This window comes from Crinia signifera, chromosome 8 (assembly GCF_055691185.1).
Source record: "Crinia signifera chromosome 8, ASM5569118v1, whole genome shotgun sequence".
Lineage (NCBI taxonomy): Eukaryota > Metazoa > Chordata > Amphibia > Anura > Myobatrachidae > Crinia > Crinia signifera.
In genome coordinates, this window is record NC_139224.1 from 113,853,127 (window position 1) to 113,874,636 (window position 21,510).

A 21,510-nucleotide genomic window follows, 5' to 3' on the forward strand; every position below is an offset into this window, starting at 1 on the left:
TTATACAGCATCACACAAGCCGCAGAGCAAGAGCATAAGTATACCCATTTGCTTTCTTTCTGCTTATATGTGCCAAATTGTCACTAACTCTAAATAGTATGGCTGATTGACTAATCTTCTAACAAGCTGCTGAAAGCAAGTTCTGTGCAGGTAGCACAGCATAATTTGTCAACTAACAGCCTTCTGACAAAAAGCTTGATTTCAATCTAACCCTGCTAGAAAAAGCAATTAACCCTATATATTCTTAACCAAGCTGGAATTATGCATTATTGAAAGCTGCTCCAATGTTTATTTATTTTTATCATTATATTTTTGTTATTTTATGTAAAATGCTATGTATTGTATGAACCCCACCGGCCGGTGACCTCTTTTTTAAAATTTGTCTATATTTCTAAGAGATTTGTACAAAATAAACAAATTTAAAATTTTAATTTCTTGGGTTATTGAGTGTCCAGTCTGCGCTGTCTATTTGTGTGTATTTTTGCTTTTTGAGTTTAAGAAGGGTTGAGTATCCCTTCTAGGACAGCAGCAAGGACAATCACTAGCCCTATTTGTTTTTCTGCGCTTGGTTTATAGCTTTTTTCTGTTGCTATTCATGCTATCTGGTCTAAAGCTCACAGCACACTTTGCTTTTATAGGTGAGCAGCTACCGACACACCTGTCACTAATCATCTAGGGAAATGGTTAACATAAGCTATGGTATCTAAGTTAAACAGGGTGCATGAGAGAATGTGACCACAATAAGACTAATTTAAAAAACTAATCTAATAAACAATATATACAGTACACTTAACATCGGCACTCACCTTTCCTAGTTTTGGGGTGCCCTATGGCTTGTGACCACATTGTTTTAACAGACATTGTAGGGCAGGGGTCTTCAACCCATGGCCCGCGGGCCACAAGTGGCCCGCTGAGTTGTTTTGAGTGGCCCTCCACCTGTCATTACCATGTAAAAAAAAACCTTCCGTGCTAGTCCCCTTTGCACGTGGGACACGCCAGAGGTGAATCATGGTGTGTGGCATAATGTGTAATGGGCATCATGGTGTGTGGCATAATGTGTAATGGGCATTATGGATAAACAGTGTATATTGATTTAAGTAGCATGTCATTGTTTGGGCTTGATTTGTGAGGCGTACTAGGTCACTGTGTGGGCCTTCATGTTTATATGTCACTGTGCGGCCTTTAGCCATCCAACTTAAGCGAGGAAAGACAACAACCATTCCTGCTGTAACCAATGTCTGGTCATGCAGGTTGCAAAAGTGAGATGTCAGGTAATGGTTTTCCTGCTAGTTCACACTCTTATAATTAGACAATGCCCCTTAGAATTAGGACACACCTTTTTGGGGCGCGCAATTTCTTCAATATATTATGTATGGGGGAGCTGCATTTTTTTTCTGTTCGCACTGGGACCCTAATTGTCTAGAAATAGCCCTGGTGCTGACTATATTTTGGAGGTGGGGTTTATGTGTATGGGCAGCTGTGCCAACTATCTATGCGGGTGCTGTGCTGTCTATCTATAAAGGGCTGTGCTTTATGGGGACTGTGATGTCTGTCTAGGAAGAGCTGTGCTAAATACCACAGTAGAGATTAGTGGCCCTCGGGCTTCGTTTAATTTTTTAATGTGGCCCACACTGTCGTAAAGGTTGAAGACCCCTGTTGTAGGGGCTCTGCACACACTAAATTAACTGATGATAAATAGTGGAGATTTGGTTCATGAATTGATCAATGCATTTAAGCCTGCAGCCCCCTTCACGGGACCCCACTTTTCTGCAGGTCCTAGCACTATCGCTGAAAATGGCTACAATACACATAGCTATCACAGATTCCATAGCTTATGTTAACCATTTCCCTAAATGATTAGTGACAGGTGTGTTGGTAGCTGCTCACCTATAAAAGCAAAGTGTGCTGCGAGCTTCAGACCAGATAGCATGCCTGGAATCAAACATTGATGTGATAGCTATGTGTATTGTAGTCATATTGAGCGATAGTTCTAGGACCTGCAGAAAAGTGGGGTCCCGTGAAGGGGGCTGCAGGTTTAAATGCATTGATCAATTCATGAACCAAATCTCCACTATTTATCATCAGTTAATTTAGTGTGTGCAGAGCCCCTACAATGTATATATATATATATATATATATATATATATATATATATATATATATATATATATATATATATATATATATACATATATACAGGGCTATTTTTCAGCAGGCTCCAGCAGGAACTGAAGCCCTTATTCTAGTTCACTCTTTCTGACAAAATATTTCTTAAGGTGCGTACACACGGGGGCGATTTTGTCCAAAATCGCGGGAAATATGGTCGCTGAGCGACCATATTGCCCGCAATGGGAGTGTGCACCGGCGATATATCGCCGGGTGCGCGCTCCCGTTTTTGCCCCTGTGGTGATCGCTGGTCGCAGGAACATGCTCCCCCCGGCAGTTTATTTTTCATCAGCGACCATCTCTGGTCGCTGATGTAAAGTAGAAACTGAGCAATATATTGCTCAGCCATATATTGCTCAGCAATATATGGCTGAGCAATATATCTCCCCCGTGTGTACACAGCATTAGATGGACAAAACCATGTGCACTGCAGGTGAGGCAGGTGTAAAACCCCACCCAAATCTAATTATCTCTGCACAATTACTGTATCTCTGCACTGCGGCATCGTCCCTGGTGCTCAGTAAGCTGCGATGTTCACAGCTAACCAAGCAAACCAGAATCATGCCTTTACTGTGTTAGGAGGCATGATCAATTTACCTGTATCCCTCACAGCAGAGCAGTGGTTAACAGATGTCACAGCAATGCAGATGTGACTCCGAACAAGAAGAGGGTGGGTACTTATGTAGTATCTGGGCGTCCGATTTAGAAATCGGATCGCATCGCATGCGACCAAATCGTATGCGATGCGATGGTCAAGATTTTTCCATAGGATTCAATGTTAAAATGGTCTGAGTCCATTTTAACATAGAATTCAATGGGAAAAAGGGGTCCTTTTCCTTTCCCCACTATCCAAGTGGGCATGGAGTTGGATATAAACCTGTGGCGAGCGTAGCGAGCCACCGAGCCCGAAGCGCGGCGAGCCTAGCGAGCCCCGCGAGGGGACACAGAATACTTTTTAAGAAATATGCGTCCCATCGCGGGGCTCGCTTCGCTCGCCACGCTTCGGGCTCGGTGGCTCGCTGCGCTCGCCACGCTATATTAAAATCAACTCTATGCCCACTTGGATAGTGGGGAAATTAACAGGACCTTCTTAACATTGAATCCTATGCAAAATCGCATCAAATCGCATCGCATCGCATCTGATTGTATTGTTTTGGGAAAGTTTGGCCATACGGGATGTCCTCTGAATTTTTCAATATTTCAAAAGGGCAAACATTCACAATGCAAAACCATGCATTGTGAGTCATTGCCCCTTTAAACAAACATCCGTTTTGTCTGGCATTCCGCCCGACCACCAAATTCGGGTGGCATTACATGATCCAGCCACACGTAGTATAACTTAAAATCAATCATTTCAGGAGGACTCCGGTTTGCTGCATCAGATAAGCGGGATGCTAATGGCTTAATTGATTCCTTCAGTGGGATTTTATCTGCAGATGAGAATGATCCTCAACACGTCATTCAGGTAATGTATCTGGGTAATGACAATGCATTTTATGAATGAAAATATATTAGTTTATTGTTAAACTGATGAATATTGCCGTGGTTGCTTAGAATATCTATACATTACCAATGTGCCTAGAAATGCATTAATCGCCAGCCCCATTGTGTGTGCTTACTTAAGCATAGTTGATTTAATTATACAGTATGTTCAGGGCTGGCTCTACCATTAGGCAGCTTTAGGCAGCTGCCTAGGGCGCCAGGTTCAAGGGGGGCGCCACCAAGTCTACCTATCATCAAAAAATCAAGGATGTCTATGAGGATCTACTTAATGCAGGTGGCAGCTGTGGAACTTCTAAGACCTCACCTCCATACTTTCCCTTTAAGCATACTTCCCGACTTCGCTGCCCCCTCCTGCTTGCACTGTATTGAGGAGGGCAAATGGTGGGCCTCCAGGGAAAGCAGGGGACTTGCCCACCTTCCGGGGGGCTGGGTGGACCACCTAATTTTTGGGAGCCTCCATGCCATTGAAGAATATTAGGAAAGTATGCCTCAAGGGGCTGCAAAATGGGCATTGGTGGTAGAGTGGGGGGGGGGGGGGGGGTGTAGGGTGAAGTTTTGCCTAGGGTGCAGAGAAGCCTTACACCGGCCCTGAGTATGTTGTTATAGTTGCTATAATACAAATACAGAAGAATTTTGGATAACAGACTATTCCGTATTTCAGAATATTTCTATTTTTCAATGAAGTATCTTGAGGTATCTTGCATGTATGTGGTACACACACACGGAATACACACAAATATATTTTATTTGTGCATAAAACAGGTTTCAAACCATGAAACAAAGTTTGTGTAATATCTCAGGTACTGAATTTTTCAGGCAATCATGTTCTTGCGCATACTGTATTTAGTGCCAGTTACATATCATGTTCCTGTTAGTGCTGGTATCTACCAAACGGATCCAAACTAATATTTGGATAAGGGATACTCAGCCTGTAATTACAGTCCCGGAGATGTCGATTTTTGCATTGCACCTTTTTGTTCAACAATGTAGATACAGATGTAGCACCGCTCATCTTTGTAGGGGCTGGCGGTGGATTTGCCATGCGCCAGCCCCCGCCAGCCACTGGAAGGGGACGTGCATGCATGTCTCCTTTCGATGGGGCTCCACCCGGGTCCCGGCCACCTCGCCGCCGGTCCCTGCCATGTTCCCCCACTTCCCCGCTCCCCACCTAGCCCAGCCCATCTCTCTGAATAGGAGACGGCAGGGTTCCTGTCCCCCGGCCTACGGGAAACTGGGACGCGCGTGCGTGTGGGACGCTCACACATCCGAGTCAGATGTAGTGTCCGCTCGCCAGTGGGGGTGGTCTGACGAGCCCCGGCGCTGGATGAGCGGCACTACATCTGTATGTATTTTTTGTGGTGGTGTTACAATACCCAGAGGAGAGAGATAACCTTGTTTAGAGCTATGGGACCTACACATTGGGCGATTTTAGGGCATTTTCTAAGCTATCTCACTAGATCCCTTAGAACACAGGTCTTTAACCTGTGGCCCTCCAGATGTTGTGGAACTACATGTCCCAGCATGCCCTGACAGTTTTGGCATGCTGTTATAGGAAAAAATGTGGCAATGCATGCTGGGACATGTAGTTTCACAGTGAGATAGCTTAGAAAATGCCCTAAAATCGCCCAATGTGTAGGTCCCATAGCTCTAAACAAGGTTATCTCTCTCCTCTGGGTATTGTAACACCACCACCTAGGTTGAAGACCCATGCCTTAGAAAATGCTTCTAAATTGATCCGTGTGTAGGGGCCATAGTGATAGGGATGCGCGGCCCCATGTGATGCTATTGTGCAGTGATTAATATCCAGCATGCTGGATAAATCTACTTAATCACTGGCAGGGTCAGATTTCTCACCGGAGAACACTATCCATGACAGATCGCTCAGCACACATCGCTGACACTTCGCTGTGCAGAGCTGTGCAGTCTCGCCGCATGTGTAGGTCCATGTAGTCCGAGGATGGGGAACCTTTGGCCCTCCAGCTGTTGCTGAACTACACATACAGTACCTGCATGAACTGCTACGGTTTTGCTATTTGGTCATGCTAAAACTGTAGCAAAGCATTCTGGGATGTGTAGTTCAACAACAGCTGGAGGGCCGAAAGTTCCCCATCCCTGCTTTAGACAATCAATACTGAAAAATATGGGCTAAAAGTATTAATGAAATTTAGAGATTATGCATTCACACTGAAATGGTTGAATAATTGCTGAATAATACAGGATTTCATACCGCCTGAAGAGATTAAGGGCTCTATTTAATAACAAAGGCCCTTATTCTGGTTGGTGCGGATATGTCCGCGTGCGTTCGTTCCGCCGATGTTTTGTGTCTGCGCAATGCCGGTGCCAGGCACCGGAGCGCCCCAGGCAGGGGGGCGCCCCGGCGCTCACCCGCTCCACGGGTGGGTGGAGGGTTAATGCGGCCGCTGTGCTGCTTTGGGGGGGGGGGCGCAGCGTGCGGGCGAGCTGGCTAGCTCAGCGGGCCGGGCGAGCTGGCTCAGCAGGCGGGAGTGACTCGCTTACCGGGCAGGAGGGCGCAGGGCTCACTGTGCTGTGTATTCAGTCCCGGTGCAGACAGGCGCAGACATCTTCCGCGTACAGCTGGGCAGCGTCTGAGGGTGAGCCAAGTGCTCAGCGCTGCCCAGCATTAACATGTGCCGCCCGGCCGGCGCGCTGATCCAGGGGGGAAGGGAGGCTGCTCCCAACAGCCTTCTGGGGGACCCTGCTCCCAACTACCGCCCCCCAGTGGCCGGCGCCCTAGGCAAATGCCTAGCACTGCCTAGTGGTGGCGCTGGCCCTGTGTCTGCGCATGTGCAGAGGCATATCTGCGCATGTGCGAAAGGGACATACGTCCAAATTCCACTTGAATTGTTTACACTACGAACAGGGGAAGGAGAGGGGTGTGAAGGGCTGTTTGGACTCATTAACATATGCATACGCCCCGCGTTTCATGGGCGTTCCCATGAAACCGCTGGGCGTACGTATGGTAATGTGGCCGTGACGCACGTGTAGGGGGCGGACATATGACATTGCCGGATGTCAGCTGCCCGCCCAGATCCCTGCTTGTGCACGGAGAAATGCCCGAGTGGTCTGAGCTCGCGGGAGCTGCCTGACCACTCGGTCCTGCATTCGATGGTCTGCGACCATCGAATGATGGGGGAGGTTCCCAGAGATGGAGGAGGTGTATACATGAGAAATCCACTCGTGCTCCGTGCGGTCAGTGGCTTACCGCATTCGGACGGAGTGAGCGATCCGTATGGAAGGCGGGGTTTAGGACGCACGGTCCTGGCCACATATTCGGCTCCGGCCGCACAGACCAGAATAAGGCCCAAAGTGAGTTGTAAATGTTGGCCCCTTTTGCATTTTGTCTGAATTTTTTCTCCCTATTTATATGAATTGTAATATTGGGACAGTCCATGTGGCAATATGGGAGCTGTGAACACAGAGTTCGCAGGCAAAGAACTGTGTCTTTCTGATGTTTTCCCAGCATGAGTAAACATAACGTCATCTTCAGATGCATTATGTTATTTTACAATAGTTTGCATTGTAAACTTTTATGTGTTCTTTAATGTGCCAATGTGCCAAAGTCCTTTGTAAGTACAGCAAGCAGAGATCTGATTTTTTTTCTACTGTTTTATGTATGTACCTACTGCTAACAAATGGTTTTTATTACTTTTATGGTACTTGTTTCCTAGAACGGCACCCACTAAGCTATTTGCTTAGTGGGCTATTCTGCGAAGGGAAATCGCATCTCATTGCATGGGCCATTTTAGTGCCGTGCAATGCGATGCAATGCGATTTTTTCATGAAATTTATTAACTGCTCTATGTGCCCCAGGGGATCGCATCGCACCTCCCGCAAAATCGCATGCGATCGCATGCGATTTTATAGGGTGTGCGATGCCATTACATTAGCTATACAATATTATGCTTGTATGTCCTAAGAAGAGGTTTTACGCACCCCCCCACTATCCACGCCACCCAGAAGCATGGCGGAACGCGTCCTCTGACTTACCCCCACTATCCACGTCGGCGTAGAGTTGATTTTATATAGTGTGGCGAGTGCAGTGACGCGGAATACATGTAAAGTAATCCGCGTCCCCTCGCGGGGCTCGCTTCGCTTGCCACGCTTTGGGCTCGGTGGCTCGCTGCACTCGTCACACTATATAAAATCAACTCCACGCCGACGTGGATAATGGGGGTATGAAGACATCGGAGGGCGCATTCCGCCGCCCCTCGCGGGGCTCACTGCGGTCGCCACGCTTCGGGGTGGCGTGGATAGTGGGGGGGTGCGTAAAACATCATTGTATATCATACAATGATATTATTGTATAGCTAATGTAATGGCATCGCACACCTTATAAAATTGCATGCGATCGCATGCGATTTTGCGGGAGGTGCAATGTGATGCGATCCCCTGGGGCACACAGAGCAGTGAATAAATTACATGAAAAAATCGCATCGCACGGCACTAAAATGGCCCATGTGATGCGATGCGATTTCCCTACGTTTGAATACATAGGAAATCTGGGCGCCGTTCTAGGAAACAAGTACCACTTTTATAAATATACCCCTTCAAAAGAAATATATAGCACACTACATAGGAACTTCATACCTCCCAACTGTCCCGTTTACTGCGGCAACATCCTGGTTTTTGGGGATGTTCCCGGGTCCAGTCCAGGGCCAGCAGTGTCCCGCGGTGGGGGGAGGGGGCAGTTGGGAGTCCCCGCATGTCAGCGAGGAATAGATGCTGTGCAAATGCGCACCGAGTCTATTCCCCGCAGGCAGAGGGACAGCAGCAGTAAAATGGAGGCCAAAAAAGTGAAGGTCCCGCTGCACCACCGATGAAAGTTGAATTGGGAGGTTTGGAACTTGCACTAATATTGGGAATAACACAGCATATCTGAGTCGATTTTCTGAATGTTCTCACTGCTGTAGGGGGAGAAAAGTGAGAATTCCGCTTATTTTTTAAGGTCACTCTTGAAGCCTGTAAAATATTTTATAGTAAATAAAAATATTGATACAAATATAAGCACATAACAAAACATGCTTTGAAACAAATTGTAAGTGGAGTAGGTATTTTCAAATGTATTGAGCACCACCTAGTGGTTACAAAGTAATATAAGCTTGTTAATGGCACACAAGCAAAAAGATTTTTTTCTAATGACAAAATAATTAAGAGTAGTAGTAGGAGAGTAGTGAAAATAACCCCTGCAGACTGATGTGACCCAGGTGACTACTGCTGCTTGTAGGATATCTGTTAGAGATTGTAGTCTCGGCAAGTGAGGGGGTTGCCTTGGGTCAGTCCCAATAGTGGGGTGAAAAGAAAATGGGGACAGTGCAGATCCTAAAGGACCCGGATTAGAGAGCACATAGCGTGCAGCAATGGTGGACTTCATCCCAGGGGAGGCCCAAGCTCCAACACCTGGCCTCACAGACTGACTCAGAATTTCCCTCTCCTCTCCCTGCACGCTGACACCCCCCCCCCCCCCCCCCCCCCGCTGCAGCCCCAGGCAGGGCCCTGACACACTGACACGAACCCCCCCCCCCCCCAGATTTATCCTGTGGTGTGCTGGTAGGGGAGATGGCCTGTTGAGCCCTTCTGCTGCCTGTGAGCAGCATGATCAAGATGGTGTTGCAAATGGCTGCCTAGGAACTGTGGCATTCAGCCATATGTATCCCTGTGTCTACCCTGTCTCATACATTGTACAGCAATCCATATCGGTGCTGTCTCTGCATATTTGTTACCTACCTGGTTGCTGCAACGACCAGTGGCGCTGCTGTTTTCCGCCTAGGCGCTGTGCTGCTCAGCAAATATATTTTCCCAGTGTGATAACTGTACTGTCTCTGCTTATATTGTTACCTACCTGGCTGTTGCAACAACCAGTGGCGCTGCTGATGGCTGCCTGGGCGCTGTGTTGCTTGGTGAATATATGCTTCCTGCGTCTATAATCCCCAGGGTGCATCTAGCGTATACCGGTGTGTGTTATGTATATCTGTACTGTCATTCTTTAACTGTACTTAACTGGCTTTTGCACAACTATCCAAATCTAATTCCTAGTATACACAAGTATACCTGGCCAATAAAGCTGATTCAGATGAACTATTTTGTCTTTAGTAAAAAAAAGTTTTGCTTGTGTGCTATTAACAAGCTTATTTCACTTTGAAACCATTAGTTGGTTTACTCACATAGCAATACATTTGGAGATACCTACTCCACTTACAATTTGTTACTGCTTCAAAGCAAAGTTTTGTTATTATCTGCTTATATTTGTATCAATACAGATGGAGCGCCTCTCCTTAGAGTGGGTCCTGGCGATTCTATAGCCAATCGCCAGGACCCGCCATCAGACGGAAGGGGGCGCACGTGCATGAGACGCTCACGCAACCCGTTCCATCGGAAGCCCACCGCCGCCCTCCGTTCCACTTTCCCGTTGGTGCCCCCAGCACCCCCTAACTTTGCCCATCCTTCTGAAGCGGAGACAGGCAGGGGGTCCGTTCCCCACCGCCGAGAGACGGGGACACGCGTGCGTGCGAGACGCTCACACATCCCCATCAGATGGAGCGCCTCTCCACCAGCTCTTGCCGGCGGAGTGGATTTGGCAAGAGCTGGCGCTGAAATATTTTGCAGGCTTCCCGAATGAGCTAAAAATAAAAGGAATTCTCACTTTTCTCCCCTACATATAAGAAAGTAATTATGGGACAGATGTATTAATCTGCCTATAACGTTTTGCACATAACGAGTCCCGCTTCTCCAGCATAACGTGGAGAAGCGGGCAAACGTTATAGGCAGATGTATTAAGCAGATAAGGAGAGCCGTTATCCCCAGCGTGAACGGCTCTCCTTATCGGCTCCCTCGCTGCCCTGCACATGCGCACTCGTCCCCCCCCCCCCCTGGCCGGCATTCTGGGCATGCGTGAGATCTCCCTAAAACCGCGTTATTATGTACCTAAGGAATACTAATACATACTGTCCAAGTGGGATACACACTCATTCCTCCCCATCCAGTCTAATACCTAGTGAAGCAAGCAGGGTGGGAGAATCATACCAGTAATTTAGTCCATTGGGGAGATGTGGAGCCATTATGATGTCAGTTTACTAAAGTTGTGTAATTTCGGACTTGGCCCCCTTTTCCTAGATGTGTGGCATTTTGCTGTGATGCAACTAGACCCGTACTGTTCGCATCTCAGCATCCCTCTATAGCTGGTACTGCTCAGCATCCCAGCATTACCTGAAGAAGAGCTCCATCAGACATTTCATATTTTGCCCAGGATCTCTAGACCTTAATGCTGCAACACAGGGCAGTCCAGATACACAATCAGCACATCCATTAAAGTTACCTTTCTAAATTGTTCATAAATGATTCAAAATAAATAATGCCATTAATATCTTTTACTGATTTCCACAGTTGCCTTGAGGTTTAGTTAATTATCCTTAATGCATTATTAATGCTATGTATATATTTAAACACCTGTACACAAAGCCCCAACTATCATGTGCAAGCCCACACACCCCACCCTAATCTCACTTTTTGGCCAACTACAGTAGGTGAACTTTTTGGCGAATCTCCAGCAATTTCCGTGTACACCATTTCTCTCTTTAGGTACAAGTTTAGGATGTGCCTGTTTTCATCGATTTTTATCAATTTTATTAAGAAACCCAGAGCCAAAACCAAACCCCAAACCAGACCATAAACATTTGAGGGTGGTTTTGCAAAACATGATGATTTAGTACCAAAACACAGGGTCAGCGCAAATCTCTATGTATTATACCATCTTTTTCCCACTGCTTGTTTATACTTCTATCAACTGAAACCATAAGCCCACCTTATATCTGTTGTTGTAACTTTATATACTGTAACCATGCATTATGTATTTTGTGTTCCAGCACATTAATCAAGCAGTATGTTCTATTTCTCATAGTTGGAAAGCACGGGGGGAAATCTTCAACCAACAGCATGTTTGAATGGCGCAGTTTTCTTGGACGACACAGTGGGAAATAACACATTTTTCATAGTCACATGGCAAACTGCGGTACCAAGTATTTATTTACAAGATCCAAAGGGAAACATATATGGTGATTTGCAATTCACTAATGATGCAACTTCTAAATTATCTAGACTTCAGATCCCTGGAACAGCAGAGGTAACCTTATGCTAAACACACACCTGATATATTATGTAATATTCAGATGAAAGTCGTTGTGCATACGCACAGCATCTATTCAGCGATGCAGAGGATGAAAAGGGGCGTGACCCGGCAGGGACATAATTTACATGACATGCCTTAATTTGCATAGGCCATACCCCCTTTTCGCTGCACGAGGGTCCTGCTTCATACAGCCAAGAAGTTGGGAGGTAAGCATCTCATCTATGAACAGGATTAACAGGCCGATTTTACAGATTGGAAAAACAAACAGGGGTCATATGTACTAAGCCTTGGAGAGGGAAAAAAGTGAATGGAGATGTCTGGCTATGGACATCAGCATTATAGTAGTCAATCTTACGGGGTGTGAGAAGAAATGAGTGAAGTTGGTGACCAACAAATTTTTTAAGGCAGGGAAAATCCACAAAATGGCATTTTAATGGTTTTCCCTGCTCCATCCCACTGTAACACCAAGTAATTCTTAAAGCACATTGGAAGACAATTTTAGGTTTTAAATGTTCAGAAGTTTTATTTTATTAAAAAGCAAAGCATAATTGATATACTATAGATCAAAAGCCTAATAAATCGATATAGTGTTCCCTTGCATTTCAATAGCTCTCTAAAATAATAAATAATTCTAAAATATTGAAAATTTAAAAAAAAAAAAAATCCTGACAGCTGGGGTGCCGGCTGACAGAATCCCGCCTCCGGAATTCCACCTGCCTGCCAGAATACTGCCACTGGAAGTCTGAACCGGAACAACTGACATTGAAAGTATACGGGGTCTTGTAGCATTAGGTGTGGGGGGGTAGGTTTAGGGGAGACATAGGATAGTCTTATGGAGAGGTTAGGGTTAGGTACTAAAAAAGGGGGAGGGTTAGACACTAGCGCTGAGGGTTAGACTGCAGTGGAGAACGATAATGGTTAGGCTGCAGCCAGGGAGGGTTAGGGATATACAGTGTTAGGGTACTAATGGTGCCCCTGTTGGGATACTCAGCATAAGGATGCCAGTGTCTGTCTTGACTGCTGGCAGCCCAGCCGCTGGTCATGCGTATGTATTCTGACATAGTTGAACATTTTATACATTACCGAACACCCTAATAACAGATGTTATTTGATTTATTAAGATGTGGGAAAGTCATTGCTTTCAATTAACTTGTTCCCCATTTAACCACTTTAGCGACATTAGGGAATGATTACATCTATAATCTGCCATTTCCAATGTAATAGCTTGTCAGCTGCAATAATAATTTCCTTTTTTCGCTTTTAGAGAGGCCGCTGGGATTACAGCCTTTGTAATTCATTTACATCATACCAAGTCATAGGTATAACCGTGACAACCAAAGCCGCAGATGACACGGTGCCACCAATTATTGCAAGCTGCCACATGAATAAGATGACAAATAACTACCCAGACCCAATGGTTATCTATGCATCTGTAAGCCAGGGCCTGATTCCAGTGACGGGGGTGAAAGTGGTGGCCATTATTGAACCAGACAGTGGGAACTCTGTGTCTGTAGAACTTTTAGACAATGGAGCAGGTAGGTTCAGCTTTGCAAAGGCTGCCATGAAAGGATATGTTTGTCATTATAATATAATGAAGTCTGACATCCATGCAAAATGTTTACACGTCATAAAGCGTCTACTAACTTTTTTGTTCATTATCTTTTTTATTTTTGTTTCTATTTTTTCAAAATGTATAAAATCTGTTTCTGCTATTTTTATGCATTGGGGACATAGAAGCCATGTAGTTCCCATTTACCCTGACCCTCAGTAATATCAGTTACCTTCTTATATTGATCTAAAGCTACCTTTATGCCAAATTTCCAAAATAGTAGAGCTACAGGAATATAGGGACAGATAAAATGGACAAATTTATAGTACCAGCCAATCAGCCCCTGACTGCCATGTTAGAGACTGTGGCAGGGCATAAAGTGGTCATGCAGAGGTGGGGGAACTCATTTCTCTATGCCACCTAATTAAAACCCCTCCCCCATTAGGCAGAGACAGGGCCAGTGGTAGGGTTTTTGGCATCCCCTTGTAAACTAGAATGCGTTTCTGTGAGAATTACTGTGCAGGGCCAATGTGGAGGTTAAAATGTTCCATCTCACCATTAGAGGTGGTGGAACTCAGTTCCACTCAGTTCCCCCTCACTTTAACCCAGGGCCGTCTTAACCATCTAGTGGGCCCCTGGGCAAAATATTTTTTAGGGCCCCCTCTCCTCCTCACAACACCTCTCCACCCACCTATGTGCAGCAGCATCAGGGGGCACTGGGGGCTTGAAGTAGCTACCTGGGCAGCATGTGGCGGGGATCCAGGCACAACTGTCAGCGGACGTCCAGGCAGAGGCAGTGGTGACCCAGCAGTGATCCAGGCAGTGAGAGAGCTGGGAGCTTGATTTAGCTATCCAAGCGGCATGTGGTGGGGATCCAGGCAGCCACTGTCAGCGGACATCCAGGCAGCTCGCTCAGACCTTGATGTACAGTAGCGCTATTTGCCACCGGGCGGGAAGTGCTGCAGATTTTGAAAAGACTGCCTGGACACTAATTGGCTGAGCATCCGGCCAATCAGCGTCCGGACAGACTTTTCAAAATTAACAGCGCTTCCCACTCAGCAAATAGCGCTACATCAAGGTCTGAGTAGCCGCTGCCTGGACAGCCACTGACAGCTGCTGCCTGGATCCCAGACACACGCTGCCCTTATTGCTACGTAAAGCCCATGCTGCCTGGATCACCGCTGAGTCGCCGCTGACAGCTGCTGCCTAAATCCCCGACATAAGCCACCCGGATTGCTACATCAAGCCCCCCACTGCCTGGATCACTGCTGAGTCGCCGCTGACAGCTGCTGCCCAGATCCCCGACACAACCCACCCAGATTGCTACATCAAGCCCCCCACTGCCTGGATCACCGCCGCTGTTGTGTCACCTCTGACAGTCGCTGCCTGGTTTCCCATCACCCGCCGCCATTCCCCAGGACAGTGCTGTCTTCCCCATTGGGGTGGGCCCCTACAACCCTTGGGCCCCTGGGCAACTGCCCATTAAACCCAATGGGAAAGACGGCCCTGCTTTAACCCCTGGACTGTGGGCATAATTCCGCATGGATCACTAATCAGCAAATTTAGGGATTATCGAATGACTGCGCATGCATTCAATGAACACTGCGCATGCGCGAAAGGAAATAGCAGCATAAAATGCATATGGATAGTAAATACGAAGCAGCCATAGCTTGACTGACAGGAAGCCAGCGATCAGGAATGGTAACCTGATGTTTTCTGGGAGTATCAGAAAAAGGGCACGGCTGCCCACGCATTGTAATAGTGGGTCTCTGACATCAACACTGTCCTTGATCAGCTTGTCTCACCCGCAGAATATTGGAAGCCTCAGAGCTTTTCAGATTTGCACAGACTAAACAAACCTTTTGATGATTCAGTGTTTGTGTAGGGATTTGCAATTCTATAGTGATATGCAATCGTTTTGCTATTCGTGTGCAGATGTGCACGGGGCGTTTTCTCTTTCCTTCTCGGAGGCGGCTATTCACTTGCAGTGAACTGCAACTTTGCAGATTAATCATCCATGCTGAATTAGGCCCTGTGTTTGAAAAATGACAGGAGCTGTCATCCACGGGAGCATGACATCCACTTTAAGGAAAAACTAGGGCTGCTTTCCAACTCTTGCATTGTGTGCACACTACAGGGGGCATGACCATTTATCATGGGGAGTGCTACGCACACTGAAGGTGTACTCACACCCATAACATGTGGTAAGGCCACTGCTCATGGGGCCTCACCTTGCGGCATGCCCCCACCTTTCTTCAGTGCATGCACATGGGGGGGGGGGGGTAGGGAAGCTGTGCTACACACAGCCATCCTGGCTCTCTCTGTGCTGGGTACGGCCTCTCTGGCCATTAGCCCACCCCCCCCCCTTTAGCATTTGCCAGATGAGCCAAATGGTCAGTCCGGCCCTGGCCCCCAACCAATCAACTTCTAACTTCAAGTACAGCTTGTAAAATGACAGTTAGCAGCTGACTGACGGTTACTTTATTGCTGTCCACTTTATCACTCTCCAAAGCATTCATATATCAAGCAATGAAAATAGTGTACAAGTGGACTAGTGGGCAAGCTGCTCAAAGTGACCAATCAGCTTTGAGAAAGCATCTCTTAGCACATTCTATAAAATGATAAGTAGAAACTCATTGGTTCTAGGGGCAACTTCTCTGCTTGGATTGTATCCACCTAAAACCAAATTCTCCTCTTACAAATTTGTATAAATAGCCCTTCCATGATCCTTGTGCTATAGATTATAGCCAATATGAGATATGTACTCACCATGGGCACATGGTTAACACTCTAGATAAATTAGGCTGTGAAAGAAGAACAGGTAGATTACAATGTTATATGACTTCCGTGAATAAAGAGACTTGTGATTAGTTCTTCTTTAAGAAAATTGACAGCTTCAACATGGCTGCAATGATTCATAGGGTTATATTCAATTACCTAATTGATGGGGCCAGTGGTATTCAATTAGTGGGGAATACCCTGCATGAGTCCCCCCCCCCCCCCCCCCCCCCCAAAAAAAAAAAAAAAGGCTATTTCATTAATTTGCATTTTTCAGCACCACAGGGATTTTCACTAGCAATTAGCAGTGGGGTAAACCCAATGGCTAATTGATTACCCCCTTTAGCCAGGCTGATATGTCAATGTAAGGCGGCACGTAGAATTGTCCAATATACAAAAGAGTAAAATACAAAAGAAATATGACTGATCTCCATAGGTAAATATTTTAGAATATTTCAGTTCAACCTTTATTCGAAGTAATACGTGAAATTTATATGTATTTAAGGAAAATGTTTAGTGATAATTGGCAGTGCTGCTATTTTAGGCCTCCTGCATTGTTAGACAATTTTATTCATGCCTTTCATTTTTAATCTATTGTATTAAGGTGCCGATATAGCCAAGAATGATGGAATTTACTCAAGATACTTCACTACTTTCACTACCAATGGAAGATACAGCTTGAAAGTACGAGCTATAAGTGAAGATAAGAGTAGTCGACTCACATTGCCCAAAAGTCGTGTTCTCTACATACCTGGCTTTACTGATAATGGTGGGAACCCAACTTCAATTGTAAAAGAAATATTACTGTGCATTATAAAATGGATAAATGAATATGTAATATTATACAGTGGGCAGAATGCAGCAAGAAATGCAATAGGCATGAAACAGCATCCTCCCACTCTATGTATGCATATATGCATACTGGCATCTAGTACTGCCCTATGCATGTGGATTTTAGCAAAGGATGGCTCTTTTGGTAAGAGCCATCTTTTGCAACGATAGGACGTCCGGGTTTAGGACCTGAAGATAGCAATGCCCACCGCATCCAAGATACTGTACATTACGATATAATATGCTTTTTCAGTATCAAATGAATTGCTTCAACAATCAATCATCTGTGGCCCTGACAGATGGGTTTTATACTGTAACAGAAGTAAATGCTAGGCAAGCCTGATTTATAAAAATAAGCTGTTTAGTAAATCTACCCCTAGCCTCTGTGGTGTCACTCGGGTGTGCAAATCACACCAGGTGAAAGCATCCGTGGAGTGGTGAAACCAAATTACCAGAACTTCTCTGCTATTTTGGTGTCACCCCCCTGAATGGTGTCACTGAGCAGCAGTGAGACTGGGGATAAAGTCAGACTGCGGAGAAGCCGGGCATGTGTAAGCAGCCCTGCAATAGGAGTGACAGAGGGGCCAGATGTACTAAGCTTCAAAAAGTTATAAAATGGGGAGTGAAAAATGGTTGGCTGGTTGTTTATCAAACACAGCCGGTAGCATGCCAGTTAGGAACTGATTGGTTGGTACTTTATCACTCTTCATTTTATCACTTTTTGAAGCTTAGTATATCTGGCCCAAAGGGACACACACCCTAGGGCAGTGGTTCCCAAACTGTGTGCCATGGCACCCTGGGGTGCCTTGCAGGGGTGCCCTGGGTTGGTGGTCCATGACCAATTAAATTTATTTGTGACCAATGTAATTGTTGACAAACACAAGTGAATCTTGTCCCTCACCCTATAACTGACCCCAAGGAAGAGCTACAGTATAAATACATTTTACTTAATTTTTTTCCAGATTTTCTCAATTAGAAACTTTTGGCCTAGGGGTGCCGTGTTTTATGAAATAAAATGTACTTATAATGTAGCAAAATTCATATATAAATTGATTGCATTTTTACTGTAGGTAAAATAACTTTAAATCCTCCAAGACCAACTGTTAATGATGATGATCTTCAGAATAAGTTTGGAGCATTTACTAGGACATCTCCCGGTGGCTCTTTCCTGGTGTCCAATGTGCCTTCGGGTGAGCAACCAGATATGCTGAAACCAGAGAAAATATCTGATTTGGAAGCAAAACTAGTAAATTACATGACTGTGCTATCTTGGACAGCAACTGGTGACGATCTGGACCAAGGACAAGGTAAAGTACATCATTAAAATACTAGACTCTAACTAAGAATTACCTGTCAAATATACTGGTATAATTATTTAGCAACCAACAGGAGACAAACTCATACAGTCTATACCTGAAAATAATTGCAGTATATTGAACCCCCACTTAATGGGGTATATTCAATGCTGTTTGGCGAGCTGGGGGGCGAGCAGTGCCGATAGCTTGCCATCACAGCTCGCGGGTCAGTATTCAGCTAGTGCTTTTCCAGCGAGTGCAGCCATCAAAAAGGCGAGGCTCGCAGCTAAATGCAGGCGGCACATCATCGAGGGGTGGGGGAGGAGGCAGCGCTTGGAACTGACAGCGCTGCCTTCTCCATACTTTGAACAGAACCCAGGCCACTCAAGCCGGGTTACATGTTGACACCGCACCATACCCGGGAGCAACCCTAGTAGCTAGCAGATTGAAATGCCCAGGATTTTGGCCCGGGACCAGGGTGTAAATTGGTCCAGGAGAGGTGGTGGAACTCTTGCGAGTGCCAGAAGTGGTGGGCCACAGGTGGAAGAGAATAATGAAGCCACCAGGTCCTTAGAAAGGGAGATTTTGGATGTGCTGTATCATCTATTGATGTGGTGGTGTTTTTCTGTTGGAGGGCCATGGTGGAGGTTAAACTAGTTCCACCTTCCATTAGAGGTGGTGGAACTCAGTTCCACCCCAGTTCCACTCTATTTCCACCCACTTTAACCCCTGCCGGGACCCATTCACACCAGGACTACAGCTGGGTTGTTCCTGGGAAAAAAAGGCTGGTGTGAAAGGGGTATTATTGCTATGGTTTCTGCTTGTTGATACTGTGGGGGTTATTCTGGTTTACTCGCAAAGTCACAATCACTCTCTAATGGACAAAACCATATGCCCTGCAGGTGAGGCTGATGTAACATGTGCAGAGAGATTTAGATTTAGGTGTTTTATTGTTTCTGTGCAGGGTAAATACTGTCTGCTTTATTTTTACACTGCAACATAGATATCAGTTTGAAGAACAAACCTCACCCAAATGTAACTCTCTCTGCACATTTTACATCAGCCCCACCTGCAGTGCACATGGTTTTGTCCATTAGAGCCTTTGCGAGTGAACTAGAATAACCCCCTGTATGTAAGGATCACTAGTTGCATTGTTTTTTTTAATTCTGTATAAAGATTTCTGATTACTAAGAATTGTGCTGATCCTGCCTACATGCATCTTAGTCACGGCAAAGCTAGAGTTACTGGTGTGCTCGCCTCTATTATGTGCACATGTGCATCCATATGCACTCCATAGGAATACATGAGGCTCGTTGCTATGGTTTCTGTTTGTTGTTTATTGATAAACTAGTTGAAAACCCATTCACAATTTACTTTCACTTTGAGCTGTGACCGGTTTTAGCCCACAATATCTTTACCCCACCCCCAGTCCCTATCTGCACCTACCTCCAATCTCTGACTCCCCTGCTCGCTCTCTTCATATTCAGCAAGTGCAAAACAGATCAGTGTCTCTACAAAAAAAAAATATTTCATTTTACACAAAGGAGTAGTTTGGTCTGTCTATTGGCCTCATAGAGGTGAGGAGTAGTTAGCCTGTATCTATATAGATGTCATTTTTATATGAAATTATCACTGGATTCCATAAGGCGCTAAAATAAATGAAAAAAAAATAAACTGCAAAATGGTATTTTAGGAACAAAGTCAACCAATAAGTTCCAAGGACCAAGCCCAGGTAGGAAGTTTGGGTGACTTAATGCCCCAAAAGCTGAAACTTTCTACAGAATAGCAAACCCAAATATTAAAACTGGTTATTTATACAACACTAGCTAAACTCAACAAAACACAAATTTGCCTTAATGTTGAAATTTGCACGCTATTTCATTTTCTATAGAACTTAATTCAATTATTCAATGGCATTAAAGGCACATCTATAATTTGTGCAGGTTGTGCGGTGCACACAGTACCCTGGGAGTCAGACCAGTGGGCCCCTTCGGGACACCCTGTATCCATTTACTTACGCTCACGGAATAAAAGTGGGGGCTGATGCGATTTGCACTAAATGACGTAATCATCCCCCCCACACTTTACAATGCCATTAATATACACTTTTGTTTCTTATTATTCAGCTTCAAGATATGAACTAAGAATGAACACTGATATAAGGAAACTCAAAAGCAACTTTGACTCTAGCACACTGATCAACACCGACATTCTCATCCCTCAGCCAGCTGGATCCAAGGAAACCTTCCCATTTGCACCTCAGAACATGAATATAAAAAACGGCACGCTCCTTTTTTTTGCAGTAATTGCTATTGACAAAGTTTCTCTGAAATCAGATATGTCAAATATTGCATATGTCACTTTCTATAATGTTCCAATGCTCCCGATTACTAGTGCACCTACTACTACTACTACTACTACTACTACTACTACATCTACATCTACTCTTCCAATCTCACAAACATCTAATGTAAATCTCACCGATGCTATGACAGAATCTGATGGACTGAACTATTTAACAATAACTCTGATAGCATGCTCCACAGCAGTTGTAATTTGTTTAATTGTATGTATTATTATTTGTATTACCTGCCACAAGAAGAAAGTATGTTGCTAGTACAGTAGATTAAGAAACACAATGGTTCTAACATTATGCAAGATTTGCTTATAATAATAAATAGTTTGTACGTGCTTGGAAGGTCTGGATTGCTATTGAAGCTGACAAATTGGGTATCGAATCTGGTTCCCGAGCCCCCCCTACTTTTTATCAGTTTGGGATGACACTAATATGAAATACAGTTTGGCCCCTAGCACTTTTGCTATTCCGATACTTGACAACCCTGACTTCCCTCCAGGTAAGAATAACATATTGTTCTCTCCATGGTAAGAGACATTCTTTACTTACATTATCTTATTAGGGATAGGAGTTTTCCTCAATTCTCCCAGATTCCTGCAGAAACAGCTCTTCCTTCTATGGGGGGTATGCAATTTCCCGCCAATATTCCCAATGGGGGGAATAGCGGCAGGGCCCTAGTCAATGCTGTCATTCCCGACAGCATTGAACAAGGATTTAGGACGAACGGACCCGACTTTAGAAGCCCCTTTTTGGCGTTTGGCAGGCAGGACATTTAATCCTGCCTGCTGATTCTTCATCGAGCCGGCCTAGAACGGGACAGGGTTGCGGCTGTCGGGCCAACCTGACAGTTGTGACCCAGGATTAAATATCCCCCTTTGAGTTTTTTTTT

The 21,510-nt window shown here is 45.2% G+C and overlaps 1 protein-coding gene across 1 annotated transcript in view; it reads left to right on the plus strand.

Annotated features, from left to right (window-relative positions):
- LOC146027275 (calcium-activated chloride channel regulator 1-like) overlaps positions 1 to 20,931 on the plus strand; it is a 48,886-nt gene extending 27,955 nt beyond the window's left edge. Inside the window, exons 11-16 of the mRNA XM_083158215.1 lie at positions 3,525 to 3,631; positions 11,585 to 11,806; positions 13,077 to 13,347; positions 16,744 to 16,908; positions 18,041 to 18,277; positions 20,392 to 20,931. Coding sequence (XP_083014341.1) covers positions 3,525 to 3,631; positions 11,585 to 11,806; positions 13,077 to 13,347; positions 16,744 to 16,908; positions 18,041 to 18,277; positions 20,392 to 20,882 — 1,493 coding nt within the window. The 3' untranslated portion in view covers positions 20,883 to 20,931. The remainder of the gene's footprint in view (positions 1 to 3,524; positions 3,632 to 11,584; positions 11,807 to 13,076; positions 13,348 to 16,743; positions 16,909 to 18,040; positions 18,278 to 20,391) is intronic.
- Positions 20,932 to 21,510: the final 579 nt, after the last annotated feature.